The 21,496-nt window shown below is 31.7% G+C and overlaps 1 protein-coding gene across 7 annotated transcripts in view; it reads left to right on the forward strand.

The window, feature by feature from the left end:
• LOC140436937 (uncharacterized) overlaps positions 1-21,496 on the forward strand; it is a 257,943-nt gene that overhangs the window by 177,519 nt on the left and 58,928 nt on the right. For all 7 annotated transcript variants that reach the window (XM_072526098.1, XM_072526100.1, XM_072526099.1 and 4 more), the window contains one exon: positions 18,164-20,649. In XM_072526098.1, coding sequence (XP_072382199.1) covers positions 18,164-20,649 — 2,486 coding nt within the window. The remainder of the gene's footprint in view (positions 1-18,163; positions 20,650-21,496) is intronic.

Raw genomic sequence — 21,496 nt, forward strand, 5'->3', positions numbered from 1 at the left:
ACGGGTATGTCCTATACGCAATCTCCGTATGATTGCCATATTTTTTCGAGATAAACTGGGATAAGTAAGAAGGTTCACTGAGCGTTTAATTTCATGCAGCGCTGAAGTAACATTATTCCAGTGAATCTGCCAGGTGGATAGATTAAGCTTCTTCAGTCTAGCTTTGAGATCGTTGCAAATTTGTATATCGATAATGGTGTCCGTGGATGATACGGCTTTTTTGGCAAGGCAATCAGCTTTTTCGTTACCACTAATACCAACATGGGATGGTACCCATATCAGAGTAATAATTGTATTTTGGTTTACAAGAAGCTGATATGTGTCATGAATATCTTGGACTATAGGATGGTTGGTGGATATAGCATTAATGGAGTGTATAGAGGAAAGTGAATCAGAGCATATGGCTATGTGTGTATTTCGATATTGTTGGGCATATTTGAAAGCATGTGAGATAGTTAGTAGTCCACCAGTGTGGATACTACACCAAGGAGAAATTTTAGAGTTCGATAGGCTGTTGTACAGTGGTTACAGAATATCCAACACAACTTTCAGTCTTTGACGCGTCAGTGTAAAGAACTACTATGTTATATTTATTTTTATTTATAAGTTCTAGAAAGAGAATTCTTAATGTACTAATACTGGTATCTTCCTTGTTAAACTTAGTGAGGGAAATATCATGATGTGGGAGTATATTGGTCCAATAGGGATTATTGGAGAATGGTAGAGTTTTGGTTTCAGACAAATTTATATCTTTTAGTAACGGTTGTAGAAGACTAGGTATAGGATGTATAATTAAGTTAGAAGAGTTGTTATGGGGATGGTGTGATGATGTAATTAAATGATATACTGGATTGGACGGATTGGAAGAAATTGCAGCAGCATAGGAGAGAAGAAGGTTTTCTCACCTAAGCCATAGAGGAGGTTCATTAGCTTCACAGTAAAGACTTTCTGCCAGACTAGAACGGAATGCTCCAAGACATAGACGAATAGCTGTGTTGTGTACTGTATTTAGTGAATTTAAGATTGATTTAGTTCCAGACATATAGACGAAACATCCATAGTCGAGCTTGGAGCGGATAAGTGATCTGTAAACTTTCAGTAACGTAGTTTCTTCCGCGCCCCAATGATAATGTGAGAGTGTTTTGATTATATTTAACCTTTTTAGGCAAACTCCTTTAAGTTCCTGTATGTGTTGTTTCCAGGTTAATCTTAAATCAAATATCAGCCCTAATATTTTGCAATTATTAACAACCGGTAATTTGAATGGATGAATGAGGAAATACTACAGTTGATGTGTGAAAGAAGGGTACACAAAACAAATAATCCGATAAGATACAAAGAAACAGATAAACTGATAAAAAAGAAAATAAGAGAAGCTAGAGAAAGATGGCTAAGTGAGCAATGCCAGGAGTTGGAACAACTGGAGCAAAAATATGACTTTTTTAATGTACACAAAAAGATTAAAGAAATGACAGGAAGGAGAAGAACAACACAGACAGGACAGATCAAAGATACAGATGGTTTACTCATAACAGATTTACAACAAAAAATGAATCGATGGACAGAATACATATCACAACTTTTTGATGACAAAGATAGACAAGAAATCTCAAACGAATATACAGATGATACAGGGCCTGATATAATCAGAGAAGAAATAGATTATGCAATCAAACAAGCGAAAAGTGGTAAGGCCCCCGGTCCTGATGAAATTCCCGTAGAACTGCTCAAACTTATGAACGATGAATCTATTAAAATACTCCTAGATCTATTTAACACAATATATAGAACTGGAATAATACCTAGGGAATAGCTCCGTTCGACCTTTATACTACTGCCAAAAAAGGCAAATACAAGGGAATGCAGCGAATATCGTACGATAGCTTTGATGAGTCATGCTCTAAAACTGTTCCTGAAAATAATCCATAATAGGATATATAGGAAATTAGACGTAGAAATCAGTAACAGGCTACAACCAAATCACCAAACCTTTAAACATCTTTTTCGGAATTTAGGCGAAAGTGGTTTATTTCGTCCTATACGTGAGAACTTCGACCGAACGAGAATGCCGACCGAAAATCATTACGCCCAAATAATTGTAAAAAGTTGTAGTTTAATGTTGTAAATATATTTAAGTGAGCCATGTGCATAGGCAACCAACTATACATGTGAGTGATAGACAGATATACATACTCTCCAAGTGACATTTTAGGAAATAATTGGGAATATAAAGTGGGGTTATAATAATATATTGTTTAAAATGTGTATTTTATTAAATTAGAGTGTTAGTTACTAATTTAAATGTTTATTCTGATCTGAAAAGCCTAAATGTCAACAAAATTATCAATAGAACATTAACGAATTCTCCAGAATGCAGAATTTGACCTTTGTTTATGTTGGAACATTCTGGAATAATGATTATGTCGGTGAATCGAACAGATATTTTTTTTTCGAGAACATCCATATAGAAGAAATAGAACGAAATCGAACATGATTTCTTACCAGATGGTTCTGGAAGATTGAAAAGATATAAATACCCGTGATTTGGATTCAAGATGGCCAGTTTATTATGAAAGTTAGTAGAAGATAGACTCATTAAGTTAGTGAAGTCAATTGTTTAGAATTTTCAAGATAGTGCAGTCAGAAAAGTTTTAGTAAGAAAGTAGGTCCAGTCCATTCAGTTACAAATAGTCCAATTGTTTAATATAGTGAGTTAAATGAAGATTAAAAATTATGCATATATTTTAATGCACATTTATAATTATACACAAATAATTATTGAAGATTAAAAAAGTATATTAAAAGAATATTGGATGGATATTGGAAGAAATTAAAATTATATTATGATTGGAGATTAGTATAAATCAACTTATAATAATTGGATATTATTATATTGAAAAGAAGAATAAATATAAATGCTGTTTTGCTGGTTTGCTTGGTGGTTTATAAATGCTGGTGAAGAAAAATATATCTTAAATTGGTAGAAGCTGATAATTGGAAAAAGTAATTTCACAAAAACAAGGATAACCGAAGTACGAAGACATTCAGTGGTGATTAGAATCTATATAGTGGAAAACAGTTCATTTAGGCATTCAGTGAAAGAAAGGTACAAAATTTTGTTAATATAATTTAGTTAATGTCATAACAATTTCAATTTTGAAGATAGTTTGTTTAAATTTTACATTGTCTATAGAATTTAATTAGTTTTATAAGAGTATCAATTTAAAGATAATTTATTTTAAATTTACATTGGCTAGGTTAGATATATATGTGTGTTTCATAATAGTTATAATAAAGATAATTTAAAAAAGTACTTACAAACTAATTCTTTGAGAACCGCGATAAAAACCCTATATTATTAAAAATACTCATTGCTCATCATTCAAACAAACAACACATCATAACAATATATATATATATATATATATATATATATATATATATATATTGTTATGATATGTAAAATCGAGAAAAATATTGGTTTTTTTAAAAATATTTCAAAGTTCAAAAACATTAAAATAATTCAGATAAGTAGGATAATATCCAACAAACATTTCGAAGAAGGAAAGTTATTAAATTCTTGGATTACCTGTACTAAACAAAATGTAAGCTTTGCATAAATTATTTCTTTGTTATACTTGAGTGACCCGCATAATTTTAAGTGAAATCCAAAGACAATTGAACGGGGTTTTCCAAAATACATTAATGCAGTGATTAGAGACAAATAGAAGAGATTTTAGAAAGAGGTTTTTGTTAGTTTTTAAGAATTATAGAAAATATTATTTGTAAATAAGTTTTAGGAAATTTTATAATTATAGGTAAAAATTTGTTTGTTATCGAAATGAAAAAATGGGGGAATTGTGACGAGTTTTGATTGGCGGAGATTGAAAAAGGTGGGATAAGTATGTAGGAAAAAGTTTAGCGAGATTGAGGAGAGAGAAAAGATAATCAGTTGGTTTTCCAAGTCTGTAAGACGAACAGTGATTGTTCTCTGGTGGTTCCCAAGAAGTAGCAAGCAGTAGTGTTGAATGTTAGTGAGTTTTTGTGGAGTTAGTGTATCTGACAGAAGCTGAAGCAGCAAAATATTGTAAGTCATATTTTCCTACTTATATTCCAAGAGTCACTGTTCAGGCCAACGAGAGATTCAGTTTATCGTAAAGAGAAGATATTCCAAGAGTCATTTTTCACTCGGGCCAACGAGAGATTCAGTTTATCGAGAGGAGAAAGGCTATCATAATTTGAATGATTGTTGCTTTTGAAGGAGATCATTAAGGACGATATACTTGCAACAATCTGTTGTAAGATTGCTGATTACATAGGGAGCGGTTGAGAGGAGATAATACAGTCTACAAGGAACAAGGATTTGGACCACTCATCATCAGAGAGAGATATTTTTGTTTTCTGCAGTTTTTTTTTCTTTTATTGATAACACAATTTTTACACGTAATTTAGAAAGGATATAAATATTTTGATTAGGAGAGTTAGAATAGTTTGGGATTTTGAGTTTTCAATTAATATTGTTTGTACCATTAATTTTGATTGTTCACGTACGGAGAACAAAATTTTGAGAATCCTTATATGAGATTTGTTTATTGAAAACTTTTGAGTGTGAATTATTTCATTATTTTTATTTCAATATATAGTGTTAGATCATATGTGTTTTTTTATTATTCCGGTATTCTCTGGACCTTACCTTTCACATGTAATAGCATAGATATTGAAGCACGAATTTAACCCTGAGATAAAAGAATTAAAAATTGTGATAGAGTCATAATCATATCATTTAAATAATTTTAATTAATCAAAAAAATTAATTAGCTAATTATTGCTTGGCGCACCAAGACTTTAAATATCACAATAACTGGCTTCCAAAACGTGGGGCTTGAAAATATCGCAGCTTTACATTTGAAGGAAGGGAAAGAGATCTGGAATAAGTACAGGTGATCCAGAGATAAAAACATATAACATTGAGGGAATTTGAATTTGAAAGTATTTTGACAATTTTTCCAGGGAATATAAATTTGATTTATTGATTGATCGTAGTTAGTGGATATTTACTGCTATTGAATTATTTGATTTTATTTTCTTTACCAATCGTACATTTGATATTTATTTTGAATTATTTGAATTTTACTGATTGCATATTTGATATTTGTCGTGAAAATTTAATACATTTGGGGAGAAATATTGTCGTGTTCTGAAACATATAGAGTGTTGTAAAATTTCACATTTGGCGGGGACAAAAACAGTAACGAAAAGAAACAACATGTCGACCACTAGGAGTCAAAGCAAAATGCAAGAAAGGAAGGAGGATAACAGAGAAGAGGAAACAATTATTGATGAAGGATCGGATAATGAAGGAAATGCTACAATAATGGAGGAAAGAAAAGAAACAGGGATGCTGGAAAAATTATTAGCAATGATGCAAATACAGACACAAACAATAGAGAAAAACCAAATTAAAACATCAAAGAAAATTGATAGAAATTAACAAGAAACAAAACAGACAATGGAAGAAAACCAACGGGAAACAAGGCTAGCAATAGAACAAAAATTAGAAGAAAATGATAGAAAAATGGAAAAGCGTTTTGACAAATATGAAAATGAGGTAAAAGTCTGTTTAGAAAAAGTCAGAGAAGAAACAGAGAGGAAACTAGAGATGCAGAGAGAAGAAATAGAAACTAAAATGAAAGATATTAAGACTGTACAGAAAAAAGAATTAGAACAGTTAGAAGAAAAATTTGAAATGGCGCTACAAGAAGACAGGAAGGAAATAGAAAGAAGATTAAAGCAAAATGAAAAACAAATGGCAGAAATTGAACTAAGAGGGGTAGAGAGAAAAGAAGTTATCATCCATGGAACAAGCGAGTCGAAAATACAATTTGGCGGGGATATTCGGAAAACACACCCAGTACCGTTTGTTAAAAATTTGAAAACCAAATTACTACATATTAGATATTTTGACGATTGCAAAGAAACAATTAGAAACCATTTGAAAGAAGGAGCAGCGTTATGGTATGAAAGCAAGGAAGATGAGTTTGAAAATTGGACAGATTTTGAAAATAAATTTCTCAACTATTTCTGGGGGAAAAATAAACAGAGAGAAATCAACCAAGAGCTACAGAATGGAAAATATCACGAAAAAATGGGAATATCTGAAGAAAGATATGCTTTGCAGATATATAACAATTCAAAATATCTAGAATACAAATATTCTACCGAACAGCTGGTAGAAATGATCAGCAGACATTTTGAGGAAACGTTGGAAGATCACGTGATTTTGAGAAACTATCAAGATATTGATAGTTTGTGCCAATTCCTTCAATTAAAAGAAGCGAAAAGAAAAGAAATGAGAAATAGAAGACAACATGACCAATATAATGGAGCGGAAAGAAGGTATTCATCAAATTATGACCAGAGAAACCGACATCCCAGATCAACAAACGAATATAGGCCGAGAAATTACAATAATTACAATAGACGACAAAATTACGATAACCGGAATGATACACATAATAGAACAAATGAAAATCACAACAGGAATAGAGATGCACAAAATCCTCCGAATAGGAATACGAACGAACAAAGGGACGATAGAAATAATCAGAGATTCCAACGACAAAACAGAAGAGAGATGAATCATGTGGCAATAGAAAAGGAGGAAGAAGAAGTATTCAATGAATCCAGACAGGATTTTCAATAAGGCATCCACTAAACAAAAGTAAAAAACTCTCCGGTATATTTTGTCACCCGAGAGAGTTTATACAGTTGGCGGGAAACGAAAAACAAAATTCTAATTCCAGTCTAATTTTTTTAGATGCATTTATAAAACATAAAGCGATTAAAATTCTGATTGATTCTGGATCGGAAATTTCGTTAATCAATAAAAAACTAGTAAAAGAATTAAATATGGACAGATTTGTGTATAAGATTCCGAGGGTTGCTTTAGTGGGTGCAAATAATAAAAAATTGACGACAGTAAACGAAGGTTTAGGAGTACGGATCAGAGTGGGAGACCAATTCTATATTATGCAATGTGTGGTGATCGAAGATCTAAATCATGATATGATAGCGGGAATTGATGAATTGAGTGAAAAACATATCACCATCAATTTTTCGGAAAATCAACTGGAAATCAGAGCAGAACCAGACAACATAGAAGAAGAAAAGGAAACAGATAGGAGAAAATTTTCTGAAAGGATAAATGGACAAGAAAAACATAAAGAAATCAATATGACGGTAGAGGATAAATCGAAAGCTCAAGAAAAAAATCAATCCGAAGAGGAAAAGAGAATAAAAAAAAAGAAGAAGAGTTCGAAAAGAAAGCAGGAAAAAAAGGAAGTTATAAGCAGAAAAATGGAAGGAGCCGAAACATGGTGCTCGGAATACCAGATAGAAATTAAAGATAAAGAAAAAATAGAAGAAGAAATAACGGAAGAGGACAGAGAAGAAATGGCAATTATGGACGAGAATCCAGAATTTTGTGAAGAAGTAATACGGACAGTGAACACATGTGAACAAACTGAGGATGAAAGAAAAATAATATGTGGAGAAAACATGGAGAAGGAAATAGAGAAGATTTTAGAAAATTATGGAGATCTCATTAATGAAGAAAGCCGAGTGGCTAAAAATTATGAACATTCTTTTAAAGTTAAAAACTTAGAAAATTTTAAATCGAAAACATATCCAATCCCGTATAAATACAGGCAAAGCGTCGGACAGGAAATTGAAAATATGATCAAAGACAAGCTGATCGAAAGATGTGACTCTCCATATATCAACCCGATAGTATGCGTAAAAAAATCAAATGGTGATTTGCGATTATGTTTAGATGCAAGAAACATTAATTCGCACACAATCGCGCAATACGAAGCGCCTTTGAACATAGAAGCCATTTTTGGACGAATCACAGGATCACACATTTTCTCCAAAATCGATTTGAAACACAGTTTTTGGTTAATACCTTTGGCAGAAAAGTGTCGAAATTATACCGCTTTTTCTATCGACGGAGTGGTGTACCGATTTAGGGTAGTACCATTTGGACTACAAAGTGCATGCGCTGCTTTGGTTCGCGCATTACACACAATTTTAAATAGGCATGGAGAATTTGTTGTACATTACATAGATGATTTATTAATTTTCTCACCGGATATAACAAGCCATCTACGACATATTCATACTGTTCTCGAAGAACTTGATCAAGCCGGATTAAAATTAAATATTCAAAAGTGTCAGTTTTTCCAAAAAGAGGTATTGTATTTAGGATTCAAATTAGACACAAAAGGGATTAGTCTTGCAGAAGATAGAATTGAAGTCATAAACAACTACCCTAGGCCAACCAATTTAAAAACTTTGCGGGGATTTTTAGGAATGGTAAACTATTTCAAAAAGCTGATACCAGACCTCAGTACAAAAGAAATACCGCTAATAGCATTACTTAAGAAAAATGTCAGATGGAAATGGGGAACGGAACAAGAAATCGCTTTCAAAAATTTAAAAGGAGCGTTTTCCACAGCTGTAAGAGTGCACCACCCAAGATATGAGCAACCTTTCATTCTCAGGACCGATGCTTCCATAAAAAAATTTGCAGGGGTGTTATCACAGATACAAGACGATATAGAGGTGCCAATATGTTTTGTTTCCCGTGTAACCAAAACGTATGAGAGAAAATACAGCGTTACTGAATTAGAGTTTGCCAGTGTGTTATTTTGTGTAAACAAATTACGTTTTTACCTACTTGGGGCAAGATTCACCATTGAAACGGACCACGCAGCGTTGATACACATAATGAAAAATAGGTTGGTAAATAATAGAATTCATAGGGGCATTCTTTTACTCCAAGAATATGATTTTGAATTTAAATATATCAAAGGAACGGACAATATTTTGGCTGATGCGTTGACGAGAGATGAACAATTCCGCAAAGAGGATCACAAAACTCTCCACGTAGGCATGAACATAATGAGAGAAGAAGCAGGCTTATTTTCGTTGGCCAAAATCAGGGAAAATCAGGAAGAATTGAATGAAAGAGAAAAGCAAAGGGCTGAACAAGAAAATAACCTATATTTTAAGAGGGTCGATGGTAAAGAACTCTATGTAATCACGGAGCAAATGGCAAAAGAAGTTTTTTTAAAGTTACACTGTGACAACGGACATATTGGAAGTAGAAAGGTGTGGCTTATGTTCAGGGAGAACTACATTTGTCGACAGGACTATACAATAGCCAAGGAGGTGACTCGAAATTGTGTGACATGCCAAAAGTGTAAAAGTAGGAACTTTAAAAATGAAAACGTCACAAAAAACGTCGTAGCTCGGAAGAAACTGGATATTGTTGCTATTGATATGTTGAGCGATTTGATACCAACAACTCAAAGGAATAAACACATATTAGTTATGGTGGATATTTTCTCAAAATATGTTAAATTGTACGCATGCAGAACCACAAAAGGAATTGAAATACTTAGGAAGATAGACAATTTTATAGAAACGGTGGGAAGACCAGACAATATTTTATTGGACAATGCGACATATTTTAGGAACGAACGTTTTAAAAGGGAATTAAGAGAGAGGGGCATCGATACAAAATTTATAAGCATCCGTCATCCACAGAGCAACCCATCGGAGCGTTTTATACAAGAAGTCACAAAATTTCTACGAATTTCCGCGGAAGAACATCATCGACATTGGGACAGAAAAGTGTTTGAGATCGAGACCTATTTGAATTGTGCTCCAAATACGGTTACCAAAGAGACGCCTTTATATATAATGAAAGGAACAATGCCTACAAGACCGTGGGAAGACACCGCCCCCAGACAATACGAAGAAGTGATCGAGTTGATTCAAAGAAGATTGAGACGAAGTGGAGAGAAATATCTCCAAAGACAAGAGAGAACCCGAAGAAGAAGGCCGATCAAATTCCAGAAAGGAGATAAAGTCTTAGTGAAGGCACTGAGGGTGTCGAATTTACAAAATGGTATTTGTGCTAAATTGATGCCGATATTTGAAGGTCCATATAGGGTCAATACGGAAAATGGGGTAAATAGTTATGAATTAGCGCACATAGAGACAGGAAATATACGGGGTATTTTTAACATTCACGACATCTATCAATATCATGAATAGATTTTAATAACATAGTGAAATAATTTGATCCTAGAAAACTTTTGTCATTTTTAAAATTTAACAAAGAGTTTTCGGCAGATCAAATGGCGGGGATTTGTTATGATATGTAAAATCGAGAAAAATATTGGTTTGTTTAAAAATATTTCAAAGTTCAAAAACATTAAAATAATTCAGATAAGTAGGATAATATCCAACAAACATTTCGAAGAAGGAAAGTTATTAAATTCTTGGATTACCTGTACTAAACAAAATGTAAGCTTTGCATAAATTATTTCTTTGTTATACTTGAGTGACCCGCATAATTTTAAGTGAAATCCAAAGACAATTGAACGGGGTTTTCCAAAATACATTAATGCAGTGATTAGAGACAAATAGAAGAGATTTTAGAAAGAGGTTTTTGTTAGTTTTTAAGAATTATAGAAAATATTATTTGTAAATAAGTTTTAGGAAATTTTATAATTATAGGTAAAAATTTGTTTGTTATCGAAATGAAAAAATGGGGGAATTGTGACGAGTTTTGATTGGCGGAGATTGAAAAAGGTGGGATAAGTATGTAGGAAAAAGTTTAGCGAGATTGAGGAGAGAGAAAAGATAATCAGTTGGTTTTCCAAGTCTGTAAGACGAACAGTGATTGTTCTCTGGTGGTTCCCAAGAAGTAGCAAGCAGTAGTGTTGAATGTTAGTGAGTTTTTGTGGAGTTAGTGTATCTGACAGAAGCTGAAGCAGCAAAATATTGTAAGTCATATTTTCCTACTTATATTCCAAGAGTCACTGTTCAGGCCAACGAGAGATTCAGTTTATCGTAAAGAGAAGATATTCCAAGAGTCATTTTTCACTCGGGCCAACGAGAGATTCAGTTTATCGAGAGGAGAAAGGCTATCATAATTTGATAAAACTCCCAACTTTCTTCGGGGACCAATTATTGTTAGGCCTTGTTTAGCTTAGTCTCTCAGGTATGAGAACGTTTTATCTTAGACGTAAATCTGAAAAATGAGTTTGGCTGGAACAAATAAACCAAGATATTAACTTATCATATTTATTGTACATAATAAATATATAATATAAATATAAAATAAAAAATTTTCATTTTCTTATTAAATCAAAATCAAACAAAGCAAATCTTGCCTATAGCTTAACATAAAAAGATTTTTAAATGATACTTATGTGTTCTGATGTTGTCTTCAAATAGTTAAAGGGGATTGCAGAAAGTAGTGGTAGTTACTATTGCATGATCGACCATCTACTGTGGAAAATCTTTAACGAGGCTCAGGAAGTTCCAACCATGTGGTTTCGATATGTCCCACCAAAAGTGGAAGAGAAAAATTAATAAGGTCAAAAAACTAGTAAAATTAACCTTGTGTCAGCAACTGCATGTGTTAAAATATTTTCTTGCCATTTGAGGATTGAAAATAATTACAATATTAAATAGAAAATAGCGAATTGGCAAGAATACAACGAATATAATTATTATTAAACAAATTAGTTCAATTATATTAAAGATAGTAACTGCATATGGTTTGAAAAGGAGCATATGAGTTGAGGTTATATAATATGTATAAAAGGTCAAATTATAAAAAAACAGATATAAAAAATTAATTAACTAGAAATGTAAGTACTCACCCTGAAAAAGATTTTATAAATAAAATAAATAACGACAGAATATTTAGTAAATAGAAAGTAAAATGAAGAGTTAAGCGCCAACTATTTGTAGAATAAAAATAGTGAAATAAAAGATAAAGTTAATAGATAAATAAAATCAAAAGATATTGAAATAAAATATAAAATAAATACAAAATATAAATTGAAATAATTATTTAAAGAAGAATAACAAACATGTGACGTTTATAACGTTACATTTTTAATAACTAAAGCTGAAAGTTATTTTATGTGTTTTTAAAAGTTCCACAATAAAATTGGTTTTTAATGAAAAAGAGCGAATTACTATTCGGCAATAGAAAAAGATCCTACAGTGAAGTAACCAACTTGTTTAATGATACGTTCCCTAATCTTTCTAATATCCACAAGGCGACAGTACAAACAATGGCAAGGCGCTTTGAGGAAACTGGATAAGGAAAAGATGGCGTTGGAACAGGTAGACTAAAACCTGTTATAAATTACAATAAAACTTTAGATTTGATGCAGAGTTTCGTTGAAGATCCACATACATCCTCACGCAGAGCTGTACAAATATATGATGTAGGTCATTCTTTAGTCGTGCATGTATTACATAAGAATTCAGTTAAATGGTAGAATTAAACGGATATTTGTTCAACAAATTGGGATGGCGATCTTCCTAATATTTCGAGCGTACTAAATCATGTAATGACTTCTAAATTAAAGGACCACCCACTGGCGTAAGAAATAACAACACAAGCAGTTTAAACAATACGTAATTTAATAATTGAATGTTATCACAACCAAGTTAATATCTAGCCAAAGTTTTAGCGCAAGTTCTTTTATTGAAACCACCGATCACTGTCCACAATACACTGTCCGCCACACACTACGAGCACTGATACCGATTAAAATGTTACTAATAATTATCACTTCAACTAAGGAAATTTTCTTCAATATTATTATTCTTGATTCATGAACGTTTAGCTTTTAACTAAAAGCTATATAACAATTACTAGGTATACTCAATACGCGAGAGTCTAATCTCTTAAACCAGAAATGGCGTCGAATTTGATCGAAGACAAAACTAACACTAACTAATATGCGAGAGTTAAACCTCTAACCAAATAGCGACCAGCTAAGCTGGGATACAATTTTTTACTGTCTACTTAAAATTCTGATTTTCAATGCCTGACTATTGCCAAGCGGTTTTCGGAGGACAACTTCGACATTTCTATACAGAGGTAGGTAAAACCCACCTGTTGAATTCTTTCTAACATGGAAATTTTGGGAATTGGTAGGAGAAAGTTAATCTGTGGGTAAAAATATCTTTTGAATACATTATCGGCTTTCATGAGAATTTGCTGGAGAATTTACCTCGGTAGATTTTAAGACGTGTAAGTTAATTGCTATCAGTGGCGTAGCAACACTCGGATACATTTCTTACAAAAATTTGTCCAGTTAAACATTAAACTTAAACATAAAACTGACATGTTCTTCCGACAAAGCAATATTTACACTGTGTAGATACTTATAAAATGCTACTTAGAAATGAAATGTAACTTGCCTTAAAAAACAAGTTTGAAACTAATTTTAATTATAGTTTCAGGAAGACGGAGCTCCATTACATTTTTGTGTAAATGCTCGGCGTTATTTAGATCAGACATTTCCCGGACAAGGAATTTTTAGATTAGGTAGTATTTAATGGCCTTCTCGTTCATTCGATTTAAATTCTAAAGATCATTTTTATTGGAGATACTTGAAAACTAGAATTTTTAATACTAAACCAGCAAGTGTTGCAAAGCTAAAGCAAAGAGTTATCGATGAATCCATATTAATTTCTAAAGAAACATGGGGAAATTTAATATAGGTACGCATACTAGCATTGTTCAGAATACTGTCAAATTAACAACGAAAGACATTTTTAACACTTAATTAGGTAGACACTAATTTAGCAATGTAGTAAACATGTTCAAGTTTAGTTATACGTAGTTTGAATCAAAAAAATATTGAGACGATTATGCGTTTCTAGGTTTTGTTTTATCTTTTTAAGATGTTGCTGAGTACACAAAATCGAAAGTATTGTAAACTATTAAAGTGATATTGAAGAGGAGATTTCAATAAAGGTAAAATGTACAAAGTGTTAAATTTGAAAAATAAAGTAACTGATAATATCAGAAAAACGGTAAATCTGACAACGTTACGAACATCAAGTTTCAAATCTTCATATTGTAAAATAGATGTATTCCTGGTTTTGTATTACTCCGACCATCCATCTAATAGATAATTAGGCGTTTTTAGACTTTTGGTCCACTCCGTATATATACACTGACTGTTGTTTACAATTTTATTGTCTTGTCTGCGGTGGTCTCCAATTAATACTGTACGCCTCGCACAGTATTTCGCCATATTATGTCGCGTCTGTATGCTTTATATTCTTTAGGTTTGTGTTCAAAAATTATTTGATCGTTAATACCAAACAATTTTGATATTAAAAGAATAATTTGTTTCTTTTTTTTTTATACAATTTTAAGGTTATAACATGTGCAATAAAAATACAAAGAAACATTATAACTTAAACAGGCAGATGTTAAATATAAGATTTATTCTTGAATTGGCTTGCTTCTGAGTTGTAATATAATTCTGTCCGAAATAGTTAGCTACATATGCCATAAAAGTATTCAAAGGAACTTTAACCTGTTTTAGATTTTCAATTTCTTTTAAATTACTTTTTAAATGAAACAAAAAATTGTAAACAAGTTTGTTTAGTACGTTTACATCATGTAATAAAGTAAAAAAGAAGGGTTAAGGAGCTAGACGACAAAATGAATGTGACAAAAAGCAACTAGGAAGAGCAAAATATTAGAGCGAGTGGCTAATAAAAGCATATGAAAAGTTAATCATTTGCAAAAGTGGAATATTGAAGAAACCAGACGATATGGCAATCCTGATGAGAGATGCAGTAGCTAATGCGGGAATGAGGGGTAATTTAGGGAAAAGAGCTCCCAGAATTGTTCACAGAACAAGATTAAAATGAAGAAATTGGGACAATGTCCCAAATAATAAATACTAAAATTAGATTAACTAGGTAAGAAGATGTGATCCTAGAGTTAAGAGGATTCCGGGTGATATCGGAATAAGTCAAAAAGTTTGTGGCGCCAAAAACATAAAACATGGGGGACTGTTAAAGGTATCAAGGAATATATCAGGAAGGTCTAGCTCACAGTGTAAGTTTTAGTAAAGATAGTAAAGATTCGTGCAGATAAGAAGTTGAAAAGATACTATAGACATCAAACACATCGTTATATAGCTAAACATTGCGAAAGAGAATCCAGAGAAGGGTGCTAAGAGTCCGGGCATGGAGGGTCATGAGTAATCCTAGTGCAAGAGCAATACAGTATACTGCTTTAATTGTAGCGAGGAAGGTCATAGATTAATATCGATTGTTGTCCAAATTTAGGCGAGGCTACTGAGTGAGTTAAGATAGATATAAGTCTGAAAGAACGCGCGTGTGTTAAGAGTGCTACAAACAAATATAAGGGCGGCTACGTTAGCTCACACTAAAGTGCATAATAGATTTGTGATGATATGAGAAAACGTTTAAAAAGTAAGAAAGAGAAAGAGTTATTATAATAAGGTAAGTTAAATAGGACGAGCTACGAGTGTCCGATGTTCCTTTCATACAAGGATCCTGGGAATTACAGCGTCACATATCTCACAACTATCCTCAAACAAAAATCATTTCAGATACACAGCCCAAAAATATTGACAATATCATTTTATTCATCTATTTTAAAATCTATAATATATATGTGAATTGGCATTATGGAAGAGGTAGATAAAATTAAATCAGATTTTGTTGTTGTTTTACTGAAACAAAATAATTTGTTTAGTTTGTATTTTGAGAACAGTTTAAGTGGAAATCGAAATATCAAAATAAACATTTTGTTTTAACTAAAATTATGGTTAATTTTCATTAGAAGTAACAATTAAAACAGGCCCCAACAAATTAGCTTATATATAAAATAAATATAATATAATATAATATAATATAATATAATATTATATAAAATAAATATAAGAGATCATTTCAAATATGCTTAAAAACATATTGAAGGACAGAATATTTCTAGTTTCTTTTAATTTTTTTATTAAAGGGTATTTTGTCACAAATCATGTAGGATCATAGGATTTGCAAAAAGAAGCGGGACGGCCGAATATTTCTCGAAATTTAAATTGGATCGAAAAACTGGTAAACACGTTTTTAGTATTTTTCAAAAATCTATCGAATGACAGCAAACATTAACACCAGACCGATCCACTGAAAGTGGAGCGGAGGGGAGAGGTCAATTTTAAAATCTTAAATGAGAATCCCCATTTTTATTACAGATTTGAATTTTTTATGCAAAAGATATTTTTTTGAATCGTTAATACATCGCGCTATAATCATTGAAAACGATTTATCCCGATACTCTAAGAAAATTATTGAAAAGATCTAATATCTCGAGAAATATATTGTTAAAGGAAAAACCAAAAAACAGATATTTATTAATTGATGGATAAGACCGTTACTTGATGGAAATTCATCATTTTATGTAACAATAAAACACTGAAAACTTCCACAAAATTTATTTTAAATTCTTATCACTACAGCTGTTTCGGCTGATTGCCTTTCTCAAGTGATCTGTTTTTGGCATGGGTTTACACTTTATAGTCTCTAATGAAATAGGTTGAGGAGGGGAGAACTGTTTGTCTCAAGCTGGTCATTCAGAATTATATCTGTGTTTTTTAATTTGTTGATTTCCATAGATTCTAACAAAGATAGCTTAAGGCCTTTCTTTTGAATGTGAAGAATTTTAAATTCGTCATTAAAAGAATGATTATGATCTAGAAGGTGAAGTGCGTAATGTAGAATCTGTTTTTCTATTTTTGAAAGGTCTTTTATGTTCTGCTATTCGTTTATTAAAAGTTGTACCAGTTTGACCAATGTAAGTTTTTGGGCAGTCGCCACATTTAAGTTTGTACACACCACTGTGTAAGTGTTTTTTATGTTGGCTCTTGTTGTTTTTAATACCTTATTCATTCATCATTCATTCATTCATCATTAAGATATTTAATACCTTTTAAAAATCTATCGAATGACATCAAGCAAGACTCCCTACTAATACCCACTGGGAGTGGAGTGGGTGGAACTTTGAAATCTTAAATAAAAACCCCCAATTTATTCAGTACGCTAACAATTAGATTGCAGATACTGTGCTGACTTCGTACTGTGTATTTGTTTTTCTGCGATTACAGCGCCATCTATCGCTGTTAAAAAATAATAAAGCTTGTTTATTTTGTAGAATCCGAAACTGCAATAAAAGATTATGTTTTCTGATCAAGATGTCAAAATTGCCCCTTGCCTCACCCTCAGCCCTCAGGGGGTGGATCTGGGGGATCGTGTTTGGTGTCATTCCATAAAGTTTAAAAAGTATTGAACGCTTTTTTTTAATGTTTTTCGATCCGTTGCCAATTGGGCGAAATATTCAATCGTACCGCTTCTTTTATCACACCTTGTATACTTAACAATGTAACTTTTAAACGCAATTGATAACACCATAAAATAACGTGATCGGGAAATCTCTTTTATGTTTAAAAATAATGACTTTTAAATAGTGGTACTTAATAACAGGAAAAAAATAAGTATTTTTTCACCAAGTTAGGACCATTCAACAAAAAGCCTTGGAATATCATCAAAGATGATAACACATCCTTATTTGTGGTCACAGCATATTTAGTTGTTCACAAATGATTACAAATTTGCGATAATAATATATTATCATTCTAATGCTCTCTATTTTCTCTACAATAATTATTTTACTAAATCATATTATGTTAGTCGACCTATGTTAAGCTTTTATTTGCCCAGTCGCCGTCATTATCCAGCCTTCTGCGTCCAAGTTAAACATAAGCAAACATTTTATTTAAAAAATCTTTTATTAAAAGGTATATTTATTTAAAAAGAACCCTTTTGGGTTACTTCACAGAACCTTTTCGGAATAACAATTCCATCATCAGTGCTGCTGGTATAATGGCACCAGGTATAATGAGTGAAGCCACTAAATATATGTACCTATGGGTACAAACTCTTTAAATGTTCTTTAAAAAAATTTGTTTTAAATAAATGTTAAAGTTTTAAAGAGATTTACTTCATTGCAACGTAAAACTCTTGGGGTTGCTGGCCCTAAAATGTCCTCTCTATACGGACCTTAAGTAGCAACATACTGAATTAGATTTAATTAAAACAACGCCTTTATCTCTAAATCTCCAAAATCTTCATTTTCTTGAATTTTACTTCCTTTTTGGTGCGGTTTCATTTTCTGGTTTCTGGTATCTGTACCATAATCATCTGTATCTTAATAATAACGAAACCATTTTTGTTGTAGATTCAAAGGTAATTCAAGCTGTCCGAAAATCAGAAAACAATAAATTTGTAGTACCTATAAAAGGTAATGTTATCCTTAAAGAGTCGGCATGCACTTCGCAGAAGGTAACAAGGTTAAGAAGCACTGAAAAAAATAAAAATACTACTAAATTGGTCATAGAAAATGCAAGGCAGCAGAGCATTGCATTACCAACTAAACACTTTACAGATTTTAAAGATCAGATAGAATTTACGAAAAAGGAGTGTAGACTAGCTCAAATTAAACCTTTTTCAACAAATGTGGCTTCCAATTTGCCACATAAAAATATTAACACAAAAAATTTCAGTGGCATAAGATCACGTAAACCAATAGAAATAAACAGTAAAAATTCTTCTGATTTAAAATATCATCAAATTCTCAAAGAAAATAAAATTCCTACTAATATTGATAACACCCAAAAATCAAAGGAAAATGATTTTAAGCCTCTTAAAGAATATATTGATGTCAATAAGGTTACAAGTTATCATCTTGAAGATAACAAAGGAGAAGTAATGTTTTTAAATAATTTTCAAAGGGAAAAAGGTTACATACAAGAAACTGAATTTATAAAAGACGGTTTTTACGAAAATACCAGTAGAAAAGATGACACTGAAACAAATCAGATATTTTACAAAAACGTTGACAAGACAAAAGTTCTACTAAATGATATTCTAAAAGAAGATGCAAAAGTAGATTACTTAAAACAACACAGTAATACTGCAGAAAATGCAGAAAAAAAATCATATTTTGTTGTTAAACAGATAAGTGAAGAAACTGTTACAATTCCTATAAAAAATAAAGCTATTAATAAGCCCATATATGCAAGAAAACTAAATTTTCACGAAAGGCCATTTTCTAGAGGCAGGCTAAGAGGAGAAGACTTTTCTAACAACGAAAAACAAACTTGTACTAAATATAAGCAAAAGCCTAGCTCGTATATGGAACTTGCTTTGCTAAAAGACAGTTCAAATCGAGAAAAGCATATCTACAATAATACTCATAACATTTTATGCCCAAACACAAATGCTGAACAAGATGAAAACACAATAAACACAGATAATGAAATAAATAAGATTTTGGCCTCCAAAGATTTTATTTTAGAAAAAGGTAAAATGATATTTAAAATACCAAAATTTAAACCTAAACTAAGTACGCCAGGCATTAAAGATTTATACACCGAAATACTAGATAATAGTGTACAAGCCTCGAACATTGTAAATTCTGCAGAAATATCTTCCATGGGGAAACAACAACTACCAAAATCTATCGCAAAAGAGAATATCTCCGAAAAGGTTTTAAAAATACCTAAACCTAGTATTAAGATTAGTCTTCCTGATTTAGTTTCTTGTGACCATTGGTCCTTATTAAATAAACAGAAAAAACAAAAGTTGGATAATCCAATTAAAATTAAAGAGCTGGAAGCTAATAAGACATTAATATCTGATGGAGGTGTTTGCCAAATTGGCACTGTGACAGAAAATATAACAAAAAAACCTTCGATAAAGACAGACTCACAAGCTACATCTGGTCATAAAGATGATACCATTAAAAATATTTTACGTAAACCTAAAATTATAATCAAGTTTTCCCATTTTGGTGAAAAACGAAAGTTGGATGAACATTCAATAATGGTAAATAAATTAGATCCTCAGAAAAACTTAAAATATGATAAAGATGTCTGTAATACTTTCAACTCTAATAACAATATTTTAAAAAGACCATCAGTGGAGAAAGAAATAAGTCACAACAAACAATATGATGAGGCAAAAGTTTTTTCAGGAAAATTATCACCTATTACAAAAATGAAGCTGCCCAATTTACGTGAAAAATATAAGTTACACCTGGATCCTATTAAACCAAAAATGATGGATCTAAATAATCAATTGAAATCCTATATAGATACTTGTCAAAGTATTATTCTAAATGGAAATAAAGTGGAAAGACCGTCGATACGAAAAGAACCACCTCCTTCAAATAAAAAAGAAGATAAGGATAAAAAGAATCCAAGAAAGCCCAAACCAGCTATCAGATTTCCTCCATCAAGTCATCAAGAAAAACCCAAGCTTTACGACGACCCAATAAAGTCAAAAGAACTAGGTACCAAAAATGAATTAAAATTTGATATAGATATTGGTCAAAGCGATACAGCTCAACAAAATAAAGCAGATAAAAACGTAATAAACAACGATTTTATACTAAGAGAAAGACTTAAGTCCGTTATTGCGTATGTTAAAGAACTCCAAAATAAAAATGAGAACAGTAACTTAATAAAGCAAGCGGAGCAAATAGATAACTTAAGTACAAAATCGAGAAAATATTCAAAGTTATCCCAGCAAGTTTTTGATAAATATAAAAATAGAAGCCATGAAAACTGTTTCATTAAAATGGATGGATCTAAAACAATCTCTGAGCAACTAATGAAGGTTTTAAAATTAAATTCCAATGAACTAAGTATCGAAAATATTAAGGTAAGTTTTATTTGGTAAATACTTTTTATATACAACTGGACCATCGAGACAGTAGTTTATGACTTATTTTACTTTATCTCTCTTTTTCTACCAATATTGAAAAGGTGGTGGCTATTCTTTGTCATAATCTAGTTTTTAGATGATCAAGTTTTTAGACACTTAGTTATTACATGTTATCTTGGTTTGTTCCTTCTTGGCTTATAAGTCACTTTTGTTTTTGCTTTTTGTTCTCTAGGCACTTAATATAGATATTTAAGTGCCTATAGACTTATAACACCTTTATAGGAGAAATATATTTATAACCTATTCTCTAGCAGAATCTTGCAGAAACTAACTGCGGAGCAAGCTGGCTGTAGATCAAATTATAGCTGTGACCAGGTCTTAAAACATCCGTAGTGTTTATAGTTCACCCACAGCTTATGTACAAGGTGTAAGAAATAATTTCTAGCTAAACAACAGCTCGACCAATCAAGCAGATGCTATATAACAGTAGATTCCAAGTTGTTATTTTTAACAAAATAAGTAAAAAAAGGCAACTGAACAATGAGCTTTCACATCACTTAGTCCTTGCAACATTTTTCTTTTATTCTATATTTTTCTTCCACATACCAGTTCTCGTTAATTTTGTTATGCTAACGGTATAACACTTGATTCTAGACATAAATCTATAGAATCAACAGAAGAAACTTTAACGAAAGTTTAAAGAGAAACTCTTCTTTAAGAATAGTTAAAAAAAATCTCTGCCAAATGAAAAATAAGAGATAATATAATTCAAAAGTATCATGGGACAACTTAGAAATCTCCAGCTGCTACTCTGCGATGAGCCTGGTGTATTCCGTAGTGGAAT

Source organism: Diabrotica undecimpunctata, chromosome 3, assembly GCF_040954645.1.
Source record: "Diabrotica undecimpunctata isolate CICGRU chromosome 3, icDiaUnde3, whole genome shotgun sequence".
Taxonomy (NCBI): Eukaryota; Metazoa; Arthropoda; class Insecta; order Coleoptera; family Chrysomelidae; genus Diabrotica; species Diabrotica undecimpunctata.